General features: G+C 36.1%; 1 protein-coding gene and 1 long non-coding RNA gene across 4 annotated transcripts; both read right to left on the bottom strand.

Moving 5' to 3' along the window:
• Nucleotides 1–2195: 2195 nt before the first annotated feature.
• Nucleotides 2196–6701, bottom strand: LOC110854969. 3 transcript variants are annotated; one of them, XR_002548394.2, is made up of 8 exons: nucleotides 6342–6701; nucleotides 5872–5949; nucleotides 5618–5717; nucleotides 5421–5493; nucleotides 5188–5269; nucleotides 3099–3198; nucleotides 2758–2935; nucleotides 2196–2510 (listed from the first exon to the last, which is right to left on the bottom strand). It is a non-coding gene; the product is annotated as an uncharacterized LOC110854969 (long non-coding RNA). The 3 variants fall into 3 exon arrangements; XR_002548393.2 differs by having other exon boundaries at nucleotides 2198–2935; XR_004835779.1 differs by lacking the exon at nucleotides 5872–5949 and having other exon boundaries at nucleotides 2198–2935.
• An 803-nt stretch (nucleotides 6702–7504) lies between these two features.
• Nucleotides 7505–9976, bottom strand: LOC118437001. Its single transcript, XM_035855739.1, has 5 exons — nucleotides 9639–9976; nucleotides 8869–9065; nucleotides 8676–8776; nucleotides 8466–8601; nucleotides 7505–8096 (listed from the first exon to the last, which is right to left on the bottom strand). The coding sequence occupies exons 1-5, from the start codon at nucleotides 9760–9762 to the stop codon at nucleotides 7746–7748; spliced, it is 909 nt and encodes a 302-aa protein (XP_035711632.1). The 5' UTR covers nucleotides 9763–9976; the 3' UTR covers nucleotides 7505–7745.
• Nucleotides 9977–18987: the final 9011 nt, after the last annotated feature.

Here is an 18987-nt window from a genome sequence, read left to right as displayed (position 1 = left end):
TTACAATTGTAAGCGTACAATTTTACTTTATACTAGCTAAAATTTTCTAATTCTCGAAATACAGTAGCCAATCTTAAGATTTAGCCAACGACCACGGAAACGATTGTATGCATTGACGTTATAAAAATAGCATTTAGTTCTGTTTTGCCGCAATCTACCAGTTGCTCAAATTTGTTGTCACTGGTAGTGATAAGTCCTGCACCAGTCAGAATGTTGCAAAATTTCTTCTATTTTCGCATTTGGATCACCCTCAGTTAGTTGATGGGATAATCATACGACTCACAAAGCTAAACTAATTTCCGAACCATGTACGCAGTTACATATTGTCCCAATTTTTTTTTAGTTCCTACAGCAGTACCGGCGTTAGGAGTATCGAAAATATTTTGGCACGTTACACCCTAGCCCATACGTAAAACATGCTCATTAAAAGAATGAATGGGAATAAACGTGCATTAGTATAACTAATAACTTCCTGTATTCGTGAATGGGGCTGGCCCAGCCGAAACACCGGTATGAGGAAGTATTATTTGGTTATTAGGGATACTCATGTTGTCAAATTATTTGTTTCATTAAGTGATGCGTTTGAAATTTGTACCATAAATTTACAAACGATATTCCTCTTCAACTTTTTTTCCGAGTGTTTTCGATAGAAAGTTCGCAGATGCGGAATGGCTTTGCCAAACCTGAACTTAGAAATGTACACTCTAAGAAGCCTGGTGATAACTATCACCGCGAGGTGGTCATATGTAACTCTACCGGAATGGTGATAGCTGCACCAACGCACGGTGACAACTGCACCACCGCACGGTGATTGATTATCACTAAGCTGGTGATTGGCATCCACCCTCCGGTGGTCTTCTGCGACCTGCCGGTAGAGTCAAATATGACCACCGCGCTGGTGGTAAAATTTCTTAGAGTGTACAACACGGTAAAAACAAATCAAGAGTCTGACGGAAATAAGAATGGGAGAGGGAACAAACTGAGATATGTAAATGTGAAGAGTGAGAATGTGCCAGGTTTTAGGCCACAAATTAGGCTAAGGTAGAATAAGAAATGTGTCAATGTTGTAGTTAATAAAGATAAAATAAAGAGTTGCAATCCAGAAGAGTATTTCAGATCAAGTTTACTACGAAACCCATAATTCGAGAGGTTATCGGAAACTTTGGAAGTAACGCTAGAAAATGGAATTTTCCCTTCCGAAAACATAGCCAGATCATAATTTTCGATTCGCGGCTAGATTCGTGGATAAAGATTTAATTGTGCCAAGTTTGGCAAGGTTGCAAAATTTAGTTTTACTTTTTACTTAAAACAAGTCATGATATACATACTTATAGATCTGCTCTTATTATCTATACAAGTACATATGTTGATGAGATGAACGGTTAAACGAGAACCAGACCTTGGTAACCCAGCTCGTCAGTACTTTACCATTTCAGTGGTAAGCAAAGATTCGGAGCTTCGGAGCATTTAAACCAGTTTTTAGGACTGTATGAGAATCTCACGGTGCTTTAGCCCCTGTCAGGTGTCAATATTTTACAGGCCCTGCCATTCATATAACAGGATACAGGTTAGAAAGGGGAGGAGAAATCACACCTAATCCTGAAAAGACTGAATGCACAAACCTAGATCACCAGATTGAAAGATTTGCATTGAAAGATTTGATTAAATTCCTTAGTTGCGTCGGAATGTTAGCTAATTTTATCGGCGTTTTCTCAAAAATGTAAGTCGAAAAATTTAATGAACAATTAATTTAACCCGTAACGTAGTTTAGATACCTTGATGCCAACAGGGTTTTGAGGAATTAAAATTGGTTCTCATATCGCTGCCTATTTGGTCAGGATTTCGTCATTTAAGACTGTATCGAAACAAGCGATCATGCAATCTCGGGAGTATTACATCAAAAAATTGAGACACCTAAAATTCGATATATTAGTGGAATTTTGAATAAATCGTGAACCAAATTATTCATTTTGAGTGAAAGAATCTCTAGCACTCAGCTATGTATGTTTTTGGAAATTAGGGCCATATTTACATAACAAAGATTTCACCGTAGCGACTGATAATTCAGTGGTTTGTCCACTCATGCAAAAAAGTTCTAAATCCTTAAATGGAAACTGTTTTCCCTCATATTTACTATTAGGTTACCATAATACATAACGGTGGGAAGGCACATTTCCTTCAGTATTGTACGAGCATATTGGTTAACTGCAGCTCAAAAGTTCATCTGCATTTATTACTTAGAATTCAACGATTCTAAATTGACATTTGACTCGAATATTGTAACATTTCCCATTGAATAAAGAAGTATTTCTCTTAGCGTAAAAGCAAGATATCTTCTTTAAACTAAGCATCACTGATTTATCTATATACAGAATTATAACTTTAATGGCTTAGGCTCGTCCGGGATGTTACGGGATGTTACACGGGATGTTTCGTACACGGGATGTTAGGAAATTCTCCATATCCTCCCATGTCGAGAATGATGACGTAAATAATACATGGACAGTCCCCTAGCCAAATTGTACTTTAATGAATACAAGCCATTTAGCACATAATGCAACGTCAACGACTATGTAAGTATATGCATACAAATAGTTTCAACCTATGTATCCATAAGTGTGATATGTATATAAATTGTGTGTACATAGTTTCACATCCTGATATACATATCCACATATCTTAAAGTTTAAAAGGATAGCGACTCTCAGGAAGTGACATTATTTCTAGGTAAGCCAATGATAATAGAGCAGGAGTTACTTGGTGCGGCGGGAGGATTTGTATAATTTGGCGGTGGTGGCGTGAGTCCCGTCGTGATGAAATCTTGTTGTGCAGTTCGGATGGGAGACAAATTAGGAGTTGAATATACAGGTGGGGGGAGACGTTTTATTCCATGGTTGTAAGTAAGTTCCTGATGAGGACGAGCAGTTCAATCCACCTGTATCAAAAAAGGGAAGTAATGATTCGTTTCCAATTTTCTAAAAGTGTATGCTATCTAAATTAAGGTTGCAGGGGGTAAAAATTGTGTAAGAAATTTCTTCTAAGTATGAACATGTTGTTAAATTTTAAAAAAAACTGTGCAAGAACTATTTCATATTTACCAAAAAAATGATATGTAGTCCCGAGGATGGTGATAGAATTCGGTAATTTCCCATTGCGTGAACCAGTTCCTGATGTGACTGAGGTTATCATTACATAAATCTGTATTTAAAAACGATAAATTTTGAGACTAGCAATGGACGCCTCCCAACGTATATATGTTCACAGAGGTTGACTAAACTAGCGTCAATCTATCACAAACAGGGTTCGGAAAACCCCGGGGTTTTTCTAGAAAATCCCAACCCCGCGGGTTTTTCCGGGGTTTTTGGGGTTTTTGTGGGTTTTTGGGTTTTTGTGGGTTTTTGTAGATTTTGGGGCAGGTTGAACCAAAATTCTTTAAATTATATATTAGATAAAAAGTAATTTAATATACGATTTTGACATGCAATTTTAAGCGTTATCATTGAGTTGGACTGTTAAATCGAAAATTCATATTTCGCATGCAAACTTGGAAATATGCAATAAAACTTGGAAATTCAAGTCGCACATGAAAATTCTCCAAATTTCATGATGAATCCGTCAATTTAATTAGCATTGATTTAAGTTGTAGTTTAAGGGATTTTGTTTCAATCTGTCCCAAAATCTTACAAAAACCCCGGAAAAACCCACAAAAACCCGCAAAAACCCCATTAAGCATTAGGGTTTTTCCGGAGATTTGATACCCCAAAAACCCACAAAAACCCCAAAAACCCAAACCCACAAAAACCCGGAGTAGCGAACCCTGATCACAAATTTAATTAGTATGAACTTTGTACATGGAAGTATCTGTCAATGCGCAGGTTTGGCGGAGATATTTGCATCCAAAGAGGGAAAAATGGGCAAATTTGAAAAATGAAAATTTGCAAGCCTTGAGGGTGCGTTTTCTCCTCTTTTTATGCAAATATCTCCGCGAAACGTGAAAATTGGCAGATAGTACCATTTGCAAATTTCATACTAATTAAATTTGTGATAGATTGACGCTAGTTTGGTCAAAATCTGTGAGCATATGTTGAGAGACATACATTATAATTACACTAAAAAAATTCATGAAAAATGTACCTAACAAATGGTGTAAAATTGTATAATAATACAGACTATGTAAATAAGCCTAATAATGAGGGTATTCACGCATCCTTGGTAACTACGTAAACAGCGTAAAATCCGTAAACTTACAAACGTTTACAAACAGCTTCCCGTGAATTCACTTTCGCAATTATTTTCGTAAAAATTTATTTGATAATTGAAACAAAATGCCGATGATTTCCAGAAAAAGGAAATTAATGGAAGAAATTTGTGGAGCTGCATTTATTGATGTAATAAAGCTCCTATAAAAATTTCGAAATTCAACCCTCCAAAATTCTAATCCTAAGTTATTTTTCGACTCCACACCAAATCTTAGCTGAATATATAAATTCTTCAAAATCGGTATGGGTACCCCTTCCTTATTATTGCCCATCTGGTTATTTTTTGTTCATCTTTGACTTCATATTCTTTCATGAGAATCTATTAAGTATCACTGTTCTGAATTTCAGCTTTTTGAGACAAGTTATGAAAATCGGTATGGGTCACCCCAGCGGGTCCCGGATGTGAAAATTTTACCAATTTCACTTCATATTCTTCCATCCGGGGCCTTTAGCAGCCTCTATACGAAATTTCAGCTCGATTGGATGATTTTGAAAAATCGGCATGGGTCACCCCCTCGGGTACCTCCGGTTGAAAAATTTTGCCAATTTCACTTCATATTCTTTCATTAGCAGCCACTAGCAACCTCTATGCCAAATTTCTGCATCGAACAATTTTTTTCTTCCCCAAATTGAGTTTACAAAATACTTTACAAAATTAAAAGACGTCTGTGAGCTGCGTAAGTTTACAAAAGTTTGTAAACTGATTTTCCTTGGCAATTTTTGTAAAAGTTTGTAAACGTTTGTAAGTTTACGGATTTTACGCTGTTTACGTAATTACGAAGGAGTGCGTGAATTGCCTCAATAATAAATATGTATGTATAAACACATTTACAAAATCTACTTAACTCAAGATAAAAAATAGTTTACAAACGTTGCAACGAACTGTTAGGTAATTACTTAGAAAGAATTAGTCAAATTAATTACTTACCCCCAATTAATTTAATTGTTCCAGCACATACTTTACGGGGTATTTCGTATTGTTCGGATTAATTCCTTACAACCAGAATTTTCTGTAATATGTACATAATAAGTATTAATTTCAAAGTTTAGAGTCAGATTATGACCCCAGGTCAGATTTATCGGTGGGAACATTGAAAATAGAATACTGCAAGTACTCTCCTTTTAATGTTTACACAATAATAAGTAAATTTCGTAAATTACTTCAAACTTATATTTCTGTACATTTTGGACGAGAAACACGGTGTATGTATTTTGCAATTTCGCATCGAACATTCTGTAATACAGAGCTCGAATTTATTCAAATCTATTTAAGTTAAATTTTTAATCGAAATTATGGACAAATATTTAATTTGATCTTGTTGCAGATCTCATTTCAAAAAAAAGATAAAAATAATTACCACAAATGAATTGACTGATTCCAGTACATTTCGGATGGGTAATTTGCATATGTAGATTTTCAGATCGGTCGCTTATTTAATTCCGTGAGGGTACAATTTTCTATAATGCAGAGCCAGAATTAATTTCAGATTTATGTATGTACATACGTCAAATTTTTAAATAAAATTGTATTCATAAGTTTAAAATTTCATATTAAGTATTTTATTAGTCATTGCGCCTAATAAATACATAAATAAAATATTAAAAAGCTTACCCTAAAAATATTAAATTATTTCTGCACATATTTATTAGGCGAGGACGGTCTTTGTTTTGTAAATTCGAATTTTACTTTCTGTAATTTATAGCCAGAATTTATTGCAAATTTATTTATGTCAAATTTTAAAATAAAATTATATTATCTCATCTCATATTTAGCAATCTTAAATTTCATTGTACGAGTCTTTGCATTGAAAGATTTATACATGCAAATGAATACTTTTTACGCACGAAATCTTTAGTGAAAACTGAAAGACTTTCAGAGATGAAAATCGAGCTGGATAAATTTACCTATTTTTGTTTACAAAATTCAGGGAGGAAATATTAATTTAAGGATGGATAACAACTTCATTAAAGTGAAAAAGTAAAATTCCATCTGTTAAATTGCTGATTGACGGCTCGGTTTTTAATCTTTTAAATGTCCATGAATTTCAGAAATATTTATGAATAGAGTTATTAATAACTTACGTGTATTTACATATCTTCCTGACGAAACGGTATAATTTTCCGACTGGAGAAGGAGATAATCAAGAAGGAATTTTTAAGTATTCTAATACATTTTTTCGGAATTATACTTATTATAGGAATTATTTTTCGAAATATCGGAATTATTAGATGGTTCGAAACAGTGGAAATAATTATTTTATAAGAAATGACGGAAAATATGAGTCAGTCAATTTCATTTCCTAATTGTAATGCCCCCAACAAGGCAAGGAAACCTTTTATTTACTACATCTTCCTTGGTTGCTATGGTTACCAGTGTAAATGTAAGAAAGTTAACCCTCCTCGGAGTGAAAAGATCAACTTTCATTCCTTCCGAAAATACATCAATGACTGAAAGTATAGTTAGTTAAACCGTGGACTACATACGAACCGAAATACAGGAGAGTACAGAACAGTTATAAATAACTCTGCAGCATCTGCGTTTTTAGAGCGAGTGATGAGATTTTCTGGAAGATGCGGTATCCTCACTGCGTCCGGTGTCTCGTTTCAAGTGTGAGAGAGAAAGATGGACAAAAAAGAGCACAGTTTCTCAGAAAATGAGTCAAAACTCGGGCTGCACTTACATATGCAGTAGGCTTAACCATGAATGTTGGTATACATAAACTATACATAAACTGGGCATCAGTATGTAATCATTTATATATTTTCCTATTAGTATGTATGAATGTATGCATTACAGAAGAAATGTTAACTTTACCAAGTGCTACATATGCAAATACATACATATATATGTTTAGAAAACGAATTTTTATAAAATTCCAATAATTAAATGCCAATTGCAGACTAATGGTAGGCAATTGCTAATTGTAAGAAATTTTGTAAACTGTAATCATGACGTGTCTAATAAAGATTTATGTTTAATGTGTGAATTTAATTTAAATTATCAAGCTTTAAGTTTACATTTGTAGATTTATATTCATTTTGTCTCTTTCACCTTCTCCTTCTCGAGAGATGCATGCATACCGGTTCACATTCATTTATTCAGTATAGAATAATTACATCATATATATTTTATTCCATGAATTCGTGAGTAATGAGTGGATAATTTTTTTCCAAAATTTTTTAATGAATGGATATTGAATAAATTCATTTCATATTCATGAGGACTATGTAAATGGATAATTTTATTAAGCATAAATGTTTTGCGCTATGCCTAAATATGTACATACATGGGGTACATTAAGAACTCCATTAAGTAATTAGGTGATTTTGGAATAAAAATGAATACAAAATGATTAATGAAAACTTGTTATTTTAAACTTTTGCTTAATTGAATAATGAATGAATGACTTCTCTTGGAATTTTTGAACTGAATGAATTTTGAGTAAATCATTTTTCTTGAGCAGGTATAATGAATTTGGTGGGAAATTACGGGAAGGTAATGATACAATCAATAATGTAGTCGAACGTCTTCTGAAAATAGGTCACCGTCGTGTTCACCGTGACGAAGTAGAAGCGGCCCACGTTAATTCGCAGCGTGGCGCAGGAGGTCATAATTCTGCGCAGATTTTTATGCTTCGTCTGCGACCACGAGTTGAGGAAGGAGGTCGCCATGTCAAACATTTCCGCGGAGATTTGTAACATGCCGTAACTGCAGCAGACGCAGATCACCACGCCAAAAGGGTACGTCAAAATGGCGGGAAACTCTTCGATAAACTTGTTATTCATGGAACGAATTAGGACGTAGCCACAGGAAATCAGGGCTGTCCAGTTGACGACCTAAAAAAATTGAAAATTTTAGTTAAAAAATTATGTGGTGAATGTACAAAATTATGGTTCGTATTTCGAAAAGAAGGTTAAATAATTTCTGAGAGGTTTGGTGGCGTATCCAAGCAAATTTCTATGCCGGCAGATTTTAGCCTCGTATAAGATTTCTCGAAAAATTTGTTAGCTCTTATTTAAGAATTAGATTAAGTTATGTATGAATGAAACTATGTTTTACATTTTCAAAGGCGACTAAATAATTTCTGAGAGGTTTGGTGGGAAATGCTAGCTAATTTCTATGCCGCAAGGTTTAAGCTGTTAAATAGGGCTCACTTGAAAATACAAATTACAGGGATACATGTTTTGTTTAAAATTTAGCGGTACCTTCATAATTGGGAATGCTGTGGGAGCAATGCACTCATTCAGGAGGCCGGTCAATACTTGAAGAGATCTGTACATTTCGATGACACTGTGAGCCTGGCGAAGGTGGCCAGTCGTGTAGCCCGTGTCGTTGTTTTGACTGCCAAATAAAAATTCTGGGTGAAAATTTGGCTTTGAGTTAATTAGTTCTGCTATGAACGGTATTTGACCTACTGCGCCTCCATTAACCAGAACTCGACGCTATTTCCATGCGCGACAGACATCCAGGCGAGGAGACAAAATACTGCAATCGTTTGACCAGCCATGATCCATTCCTGGATTGATTGAGCGTTAGGGTTTGTATTAAAATTTAACGGATTGGCGGATAGAACAGTTTGAAATAGTATTTATGTACATATTTACATACTTGTAACGCACCCAGAAGTAGCCACCACTGCGGATTGCCTGGCTCGTATACGTAACTCGTTAAATACCAGGGTTGAAACGGCATGAATAAATAGAGAGTGCAGGACAGCAAGAGTTGAATAAAGTTGGCGGGAATGCAAACTTTTAAAACAGCATTGCCATGATCTTCCAAATCGTCGAGGTGTATCACGTAGCGATCTAGTACACAATTTAAAACCATGTGAATAAATCACTTCTGTCAAGGAACCCTTGGCCAGGGTATGCTACCCCGGGTTTTTGGGGTATTGGGGGTTTTGGTGAGTTTTGGGGTGGCAAATTTGAGCAATACCCACGGTAGTCGGGGTTTTCAAATTTTGCAAAATATGATAACATGGCATTGCTAGCAATTCTACAAATTAATTACTTATTAAATTATAATTAATAAGCAGTTTTGTTGCGAAATTACTAAAAAACTGAATTTTTTAGTAATTTCTGAACTTAATACATGAGACACTGACTCAACCCCCAAAACCCCGACTACCCGCAAAACCCAGGTAAAACCCCGGGGTATGGGTTTTCAATAGCAAAACCCCAGGGTTTTCCTTACCCTGCCCTTGGCATTGTCTTAATGTACCCTGTTCTTATTCATCTCAATTCACTCTATGTTTTCTCAAAATACACCTCTAATATTATGTCAAAATACACCTCTAGCATTATCTCAATGTACCCCTGGTTTTCTTAAAACGCACCGCTAGTTTTATCTCAATGTACCCCGTCACATATTCAACTTACCCACACACTCCTCATTAAAGGCCAGCAAAGTGTTTATATAATTCCGAAACTTTTCTCGATACGTGAACATCAACGTGTTCAACGAGATGGAGTAGAGGTACCAAAAGACGCAGAAGGAGTTCATAAAAACCGGGCGGTAACTCCCGTTGTCTAATTGGACCCGGGCAAAGAAGGAGTAAAACTGATAGATGAGAAGGACCGAGTTTTGAATGGCGAAAATAAACCAGACGGCGGACCATATTTTGTGTACGGCGGGACTATGACGGAGGACGCGTCTGGTATTTGTGTCATAGCGCCAGGGTAGCGCCCACACGAGGGCGCCAACTATGCAGATTTGGCGGAGGCGTGCCACCTGTGGGGAATAATAAATATTTACATGTTAGTGTCCATATAGCTCAGTGGTCCAAACAACAGTAATGAAAATGGGAGGTTGTGGGTTCGAATCCCACTGCGAAACCACTTTTTGACTTATTAACACTCCCATATTTAAGTAAAAAACTTATTGCTCAAAACTAAAAAAGTGAGTTTCAGAATTACTGGTTTTGGGGAGTAATTATTTTGAAGGATTTAAATATACGTACCGCTCGAAGACTAAGAAGATTTGGTCGCAAGGATTTTGAAGAACCAGGTTCCCCCGTGGGTGGCCGGGATGGGGTCGAATTACCCCAATCTGCGCCTCCCTCTCCTCTTTCGAGGTCAATATTAGTTGGCGGAAATGCAAACCGTGTAGGACGTGTCCTTCCTGATGAAAAGGATGATGATCCCACGCTAAAATGAGAATAAATATGCAAGATTTCGAATTTTAGAGTATTTTCTATAACGAGCAAAAACGTTGTGAAAGAAGTTGATACGCCGCATATTATTTAAAAGGGTTAACATTGGCTGAAGTCTAACCACTAGCATCATCGTACTTATGTCCATTTTTCCTCATAATGGGTGTTACATACTCCACACTTACACTCTAAGAAATTGGGTGATAGGCGCTATCACCGCGCGAGTGGAAATAGCAAGCGTCACCGTAATGGTGATAAACCTATCACCGATATTTGTCACCATTAGTGGTGATAGCCACTACCACCGCACCATGGTGGTAGCTTCGCAATACACGTGACCTACAGAGTGGCGAGTTTGCCCTACTCCATGCACCAGAAACAACCAGCCGACAAGCAGCGGAGTTGTAATGTATAATTACTTCGTGTTTCAAACTTGAAGATGAAAAAAATTAATACCGTGCGCAAATACTTAGTTACGACGGATTTATTGACACAGGTAAAAATTGAAAAGCTAAAATTTAGTTAATTTTGGCCAAGTTAATTTGGTTTAATTTCTATTTGAAGAAAAATTTGGACGTGGATGCCGAGATTCGCCTGGATGACAAAGAAGGAGCAGAGATCAACTAGGTAATGTTTTAATTAAATTTGGTTGGTTATTTTTTGCAGCTGCTCATAAGTAATTAATATATTTTTTTTCTAATTGGTCCGCCAACTGTAATCGATCCGAGTCAATAACTGATGAATATGGTCACCGTTGTACTTCAAAAAATTGTTAATTCGTACAACGTCATCTATGCAAATAAAAAAATTGTGGCAAAGGTTTCCAACTGGAAGGTAAGGTACTTAATAAACTATAATTTGGTAACCTAACCTAACCTAACCTGTTTAATAAGTCATGTATTGTGGTCATTTTGGTATAGGTGTCGACCCTTAACTCGTTGGACACCTCGGTATGTTCCCTTGTTAGATATTTTTATCTAGAACGTATAAATTTTTTAAATACCTCGTAGCTCTGCTGCTGCCGTGATCATTCGCCAATCCAAGGGCGATTTCATCCTCGTCCAGGAATGTAGTACCATCACTTCCGGAAAATAGTTTGCTCGCATCGAAATAATCGCTACGTTCTTCGTACCCATGGATCCCAAGTCCCGACACTTTGGCAAGATTTCGCCTCCTCCGTTTCCTCAGAGACCCGGCAGCTTGCATGGTGACGGTAGAAATAGGAATAGCTTAAAGAAACTAGGCACACTTCAGTTTCTAGAATCTACCACGAATATTAATTAATGCGGTCGGATTATTGGCTTCAATAAGAAATGGTCCTGGAGTGAAGTCATAAATATTTGACGACCTGCAGACACATACATATACCTGAAATAAATATACACATATATAAGAAAATGCGGGTATGTTTAAATCTTTTATAAAGTTCATCAAGGATGAAGATCATCACTGACCATGAGTGAGTCACGACTTGTGTTACAAATGGCGTAACCAGGATTTTTGTTATTTCTGAGAAATGTGTATACGAAAAAGAGAAGTTTATTGTAAGATTTTTATGAAACTTGTGTATATTTTTTTGTAATCCTGTTTTATTTTTGCTTAATCAGTAATGAGGTTTCAGGCACCTAATTATTTACAACTTTCTACAGTTACGGCACTGGTCTTGAAGCTACTGAAGTATACTTAGCTCGTTTGTACTTTAGACTTGTTCATTTCGTGACATAACTTGTTGTAAAGGTTATGTTTATTTTGGTGTAACATTTACGGGTGGCGAAATTACAACTGGAAATTACGTTAGATGGATAAATGGTCGTGCGTATTCTTATAAAGGGTGTTAATAAAGTCCGATCCCATGAATTTTTTGGAGCGCGGTTGTTACAAATTCAGCTGGAACTTTTGAACCAGTGAAGTTATTTATTTCAAATTTTTACCATGGGAGGAACAACTAAACGTGTAAGTCATGAGCATCTTAGAGTTAAGATACAAACATTGCATCAGCAGGGGTTTAAACCTGCAGAAATTGTGCAAAAATTGGGCTGCAGCCGCAGAACTGTTTGGAAATGGAAGAACAAAAATTTTGTCCACGACAAAAAGCGACCCGGGCGACCCAGAAAGGTGTCACCTACCACAAAGAGAATGATTAAAAACAGACTTTACAAGAAAACCGGTAGTTCATTACGTAATTGTGCAAGGGAGTTAAATGACTCAAAACGCTATAAAGAGAAGAAGAAGCAAATTAACTATGTGACCGTGCAAAAATTTGTGAAATCTACGAGGTGGGGTCACACAGCTTACAAACTAACCAAAAAACCTCTCATGTCACAAAAAAATATCGATGACCGTCTGAAATTTGGAGAACTCCTTCAGAAAAGTGGCCATTTGAGTGAAAAAAGACTTGGTGAAGAATTGCGCAGTCACATCCTTTGGACTGACGAATCTATTATTGAGCTATATCCAAAATTGAACCAACAAAATGTTCGTTACAGGACAGAAAACAAATCGGATGTACCATCAAGAGTAGTCCCAAAATTCGGGCTTAAAGTTATGGTAGCGGGTGGATTTTGTGCACGTGGCGTGACTCCTCTACATATCATACCAAAAGGCCAAACAGTCAATGCAAAGTATTATATGGAAAAAATATTACCTATCTATTTCGATAGCATGGGGAACAAGGAAATATTTCCGAATGAAAGAAAAATAGTTTTCATGCAGGATGGTGCTACAGCCCATACAGCAAAAGCGAGTTTGAGTCTCATCAAGACGCAAGTTTCAACGGTCTGGAGCAAGGGGGTGTGGCCCGGAAACAGCCCAGATTTGAATCCCCTGGAGAACCTGTGGTCCATACTTAAGGAAAATGTATACAAAGAACCACAACCCCGGACGAGGGAAGAGCTAGTAAAAAAAGTTCAAGATGTATGGAATTCGATTCCCACAGACACATTGGAAAAATTAGCACAGAGCCTTAAACAAAGAGTTGAGGGCATGGTTAAAGTAAATGGTAACAAGACCAAATACTAAGGTAAATATGTCGAACATTTTTTGTAAGTATCACGGGTAGTTTTTTTTATACTAGCCTTCACTTTTTTATAGGAAAAATGGGATCGGACTTTATTAACACCCTTTAGGCTTTCGTATTTAATTATTTCTCACTTTGTGGGTTCATGCGAGTCACCCTTGCTCTTCTCGCCAATTTTTAATGTTAATTACGAATTACGAATAAATGTGTTCCGAAACTGGGGTACCTTTTCGTTTATTGATGATATTAGTTTACTTGGGGGAAAGCATACCGTGACTAAAATAGCTTTTTTTGACGAGACCAATGTATTTTTACAGTAAGCTGGCGGCGAAAGTATGTACCTAATGCTGTCTGCATTTGTGAAAAAGTCGGCACACGCCGTATAAATTATCTAGATGTATTGTTATGCAAGGTATAATGCTCAAAATGCTGTAGTTTTGGATAGGAAGGACTCTGAACTCTCTACTTTTCAGCCTTCTACCGACATGTCGACTTCTTGCTATAATTTGGTGGCAAGTTGCAATGGTGGCTGAAGATTGTCCCATCGGAAATTCAGTAATTTTCCACCCCCTCCTGCCTCATTATGCTAATGCTCATTTACTTTCCCCACTAGCAAGTTGTCTTATCTCAATCAGAGGACGGACTCTGCTGAAGCTATTACTTTATTGCATACATAATAGCAAATTATGATCAAATAATTGCATATGAAGCATTTCTGAAAAAATTATGGTTTAGTTTTTAAGTATGAGACTCCACGCCATAACCAAAGCACGTAAAAAGTCCCATATTTAGTATTTAGCGATCAAACCATAACATAGGTATTAAAGTTTGAAGTAGCATCTCTTCTCTGTTCAATGCATTCCAATTAACCGTTTAGTCTTTGTGACCTAAAGTTTAAACAATTGACCAGTGGCATATGTGTATCTTTAATACATGTAACTTTCTACTTGATTTCACATTTCGCCAGACTGCCGATTTTACCTCAACTCCCTCTAGTCGGGTTATGTACTAAACTCCGGAGTTCCAAACTTATAAACAAATAATACACTACTGGATATTGTGTGATGCTTATTTCCATAATTTGATTGTCGCGTGCAAAGAGTGGAGCATCTGTGCATATTTTATTTACGATGATTAAGAGCTTCTACTGGTTTATAGGGTTACAAACCAGTAAAAATTATAAAGCATGGTATGCAAACGGTGAGGTGATTGGAGTCTGATCTCGGACATAGCAATACCTTCGTAATGGAGGGAAAAGTTGGGTAAAAAAACGTAGTCACGCAGTGTATGAAGTTTCCTTACTAAACAATCGGGGTGACGATTTTGAAAGAGTTATGTGACGCCGGCAGGACAAACCATATGCAGATTTAAGTAGCTCGAAGAGAGTAATGACGTGTTATAAATTTTTCGAATGGGTCAACGAAGACGAATCAATTTTGTCAAATTTATAAAATATTTGGGGTAATGAGGTTTGTGCACCTGTATTTTTTTCTTGAGAATGATAATACCCTTCAACGGTGTGTGGTGTATGGAAGTAAACTGCACGAAACTACTATTAAATCATTTCACTAGTATGAAACAATCATTATTTATTAATTCAAATTTGACACAATACAATCTGTCATCATATTTAGTAATAATCATTTCTGCATTTTTCCCTAAAACTAAAACTCCAAACCAATAATAACCATATCTAATCTAACAAGGGAACCTCAACTACTGTCCCATCTCGATTTCCTTCGGAATAGCCTTAATCGACAGATAATTTAATGAAACTAAAACTTTATCATAGAACATGCGGTGCAAAATCACGTTTTCGCGAAATATTTTGCGAGAGCTGCACCAAAACCTGCCATTTTCCCAATGCTTTTAACATAGCCACCAGCATTTCGAATGATGAAATGAACTTTAAAGAATATTTAAAAATTATTTATGGACCCGTCCGCGTAATTTCCGCCCGATCGCGAATATGCAAAAAGTGATGCAGACATTTGCCAATTTTTTGCAGATTGCGAAAATCGGAAAAATTTCGCAAAATTTGAATTCTTCGTTCCTCTAAATTCAACAAAATTATTGCATGAATGCATATTTTGCAAAAAATGTGCAAAAATTTGCAAAAATTGAAGTTCGCAATTTTTCATGAAAATTACATAAAATAACTAATGCTAGTCTAGTTTTACGTATTTTTCGAAATTATTTGCGATATTTATTTTTGCAAGTTGCAAATAATTGCAATGTGTGGCGTGAATTTTTAGTTGTTTAACAAATTAGCTTTTCCTCCATTCGTACATACATACATATGTATGTAAGTGATAATTTTTTATAATGAAATACGATAATGAAAAATTGAAAAATTGCGAACTTCAATTTTTGCAAATTTTTGCACATTTTTTACAAAATATGCATTCATGCAATAATTTTGTTGAATTTAAAGGAACGAAGAATTCAAATTTTGCGAAATTTTTCCGATTTTCGCAATTTGCAAAAAATTGGCAAATGTCTGCATCACTTTTTGCATATTCGCGATCGGGCGGAAATTACGCGGACGGGTCCATAAATAATTTTTAAATATTCTTTAAAGTTCATTTCATCATTCGAAATGCTGGTGGCTATGTTAAAAGCATTGGGAAAATGGCAGGTTTTGGTGCAGCTATTGCTTAATATTTCGCGAAAACGCGATTTTGCACCGCATGTTCTATGACAAAGTTTTTGTTTCATTAAATTATCTTTCGATTAAGGCTATTCCGAAGGAAATCGAGATGGGACAGTAGTTGAGGTTCCCTTGTAAGCGATGAAAAAGTTAAAAATTTCAAAGGTTAATAATTCGTAAAAGTTACACACTTCCAAGTTCAAGATCAATCAGCGCACAACTCGACCATGGATAGTCTCAGTTTTCCAAAATTCCGGTATCCCGCATTTCCAAGAGGGTCTGAAATACGTACATACATCCACAATTTATAAGGGTTCATGTAACTTAAACATTTAAACTTGCCATTTAAACTCACCATAAGGAGACAGTAGAGTCCAATGGCCGAGCAGAAATGCCAAATGTCATGCTTGTCATAAAAGTCCAGGAACTCACAATTAGCATTTAATTGTCTCGAGTAGGCCGGAGTGAGCTCCCATTTGGCTTCAGGATACGAAAAGTAATACATCCCAACCCCCATAAAAACAAGGCCAAGGAGGAGATACCCTAACGGGCGGACAAGACACCATCTGTCAATTCTCGTCTCTTTGTTCACCTGTCGTGAAATATGTAGAGCATAATTCATACATATGTGTTTACATAAATAAGATTTAAATGGAATGATGTAATAAAGCAGTTTGGAAGAGACAATGTGCGTAACGAAAGAATGAAATGTGTTGAGTCAAGGGTTACAAAAGATTTTATGCTATGTTAAAATGCAGACTAATTATTTAACAAGTGACAAGTAGATATTTGACCTTTGATCCCTAGAAATTACTTGAAAACATAATCCTAAAACTTCAATCTCCGATGGGCATTTGTAAATACAAGGAGCTATGTAAATTGAGACAAAATCTAAAATTTTTAAAAATTCGTACCTTCCAGAAGTAGAAAACTATCGGAGAAATCATGAACACGACGACGTTGGATATGAAAATGTACAAAATGTAGGTCGACACCCACAGCGACATTTCCCACGCAACCACTAGAACAGCACTTTGAACGAGAATGCTGATCATCTGCTCGACATACACAAGTCGGAAGTTTGACTCGACGGGAATCGGTTGTTCGACTTGGGTTGGGGGACCTAAAAATAAATGTCAATAATTATCGTACGTGCAATTTTAAATATACGTTTTACATGAAATTTGTCCAAATTTGAGACAGATTTTATAGACACCTATATCATTTCGCATTGTACCAAATTCCATTAGTGGCCGCGTATGTGTGGGGATAAATAGATAATGTACCCCGGTTTTTAATTTCCCTATCATCTGGCCATGATGTGTGCAAACCACTATACTACGTAATACTCTACCGTGCACTCCGTTACCATTATTCATAATTTTACTTATTCTAATTAACGGACTTAATCTGTCTAGAATTTAAGCAAATCATCCGCATCTAAAATTATTAATATATCCTTGTATTATGCCTACATGAAATGCTCCTTTATTGGCCCGAGTGGTTCCAAAATTGGATTAACATAAATAATTCAAAATTCAATTCAATATATGTATCTAAACCCTACAAAATACACCACTGCTTCCGCGGCTACTTTATTCCATAACCATACGAAATTTGACAAGGAAATAATTCCGTTACCGCTTACCTTTACTCCTGCATCGACAAAGAGCAACTGTGAAGCAAATTATGATGTGGATAACGGTCACAACAACTTTCATCGTATGAGGGAAACCAGGGATGAAGACCTGTAGAACTGATATTGCCCCCAGTGCCAAGAAAACGGTAAAACTGAGGAGTAACGAAGAGCCAAACTTCGGTCTAGCAGTCAAGATTCGGTCTAGCAGTAATTTGAAAAGTAATTAAACTCTATTGTTTTTAGAAAATTTGTTAACTACAGGCAATGTTTCAATTTTTTGTAAAAAAAGCTAGGGCTGCATACACATAATCTGCCCATTGATCACGCGAGGAATTGCAATGTGGTTAAAAGAAAATTAAAAGAAGTGAATAGACAAAACCTTCCGATTTACGATGATACACAGCTTGTGTCGTTACATATATGCACTTTTGTGTAAGTAAATACGTACGTACCTTATTGTTCTACCCTTTCCGGTACTTGCTCGGCGAGAAGTTCGGAATCGATACAGTAGAGATAGAACAATTGCGCAAATTGCGTACATAAAGTTAGTGTCTAAATTAAAAATAGAAATACAGATTTTAGTTAAGGATTTCCCGTAGAACTTCTCACCATCGGAAAAATTAATGTGGTCCTCATGATGACAATAAATAGAGAGTTTTATTTATTTACTCTTAACTAATTATTACTTGTATGATTTTGAAAATCAATTTTTCTAACAATTTGGACTTAATGGAGAGATCAAAGATTAAAGTTCTACTTTCAAAATAAACATGTTCTTCATATTAAATACTTCTGACAGAGATGGGAAAGTAATTAATGAGTTTGGGATTAAGAATTTGGAGGGCTATGTAAGACAAGACCTTATAACTGATCACGCTTACGATTGATATTTGTGGCTGAATTGTTTGATGAAATAATAGAAAAACATAATTTTCCCACATAATAGTGGCCTCTTTACTAAATATGTGGTTATTAATTAGAATAAACTTATCATACTCAAAGTTTTCCTCACTGGGACAAATATGATAAGCCGCACTCATGACACCAAAATTAAGGACAATCCTAACGCGGCAAATGTCCCGACAAACTTTGTCTCGGGTACGACATCTGATTAGAGTTAATATCACTACAATTAAAATTTGCCGAATGGTTAATATATAACTGATTTTCGAAGCTCGCACCATCATTTTGGTTCTCTTGTTCACATGGTGGGTTATTTCCTTGTTGATTATTTGCATGAAGAGCTTCTGGCAGCAGATTTTCTGGTTGTA

This window comes from Folsomia candida, unplaced genomic scaffold, assembly GCF_002217175.1.
Source record: "Folsomia candida strain VU population unplaced genomic scaffold, ASM221717v1 Fcan01_Sc011, whole genome shotgun sequence".
Classification (NCBI taxonomy): domain Eukaryota; kingdom Metazoa; phylum Arthropoda; class Collembola; order Entomobryomorpha; family Isotomidae; genus Folsomia; species Folsomia candida.
The sequence above is the reverse complement of the archived record's forward strand: the minus strand, read 5'-3'. Positions and strand labels throughout refer to the sequence as shown.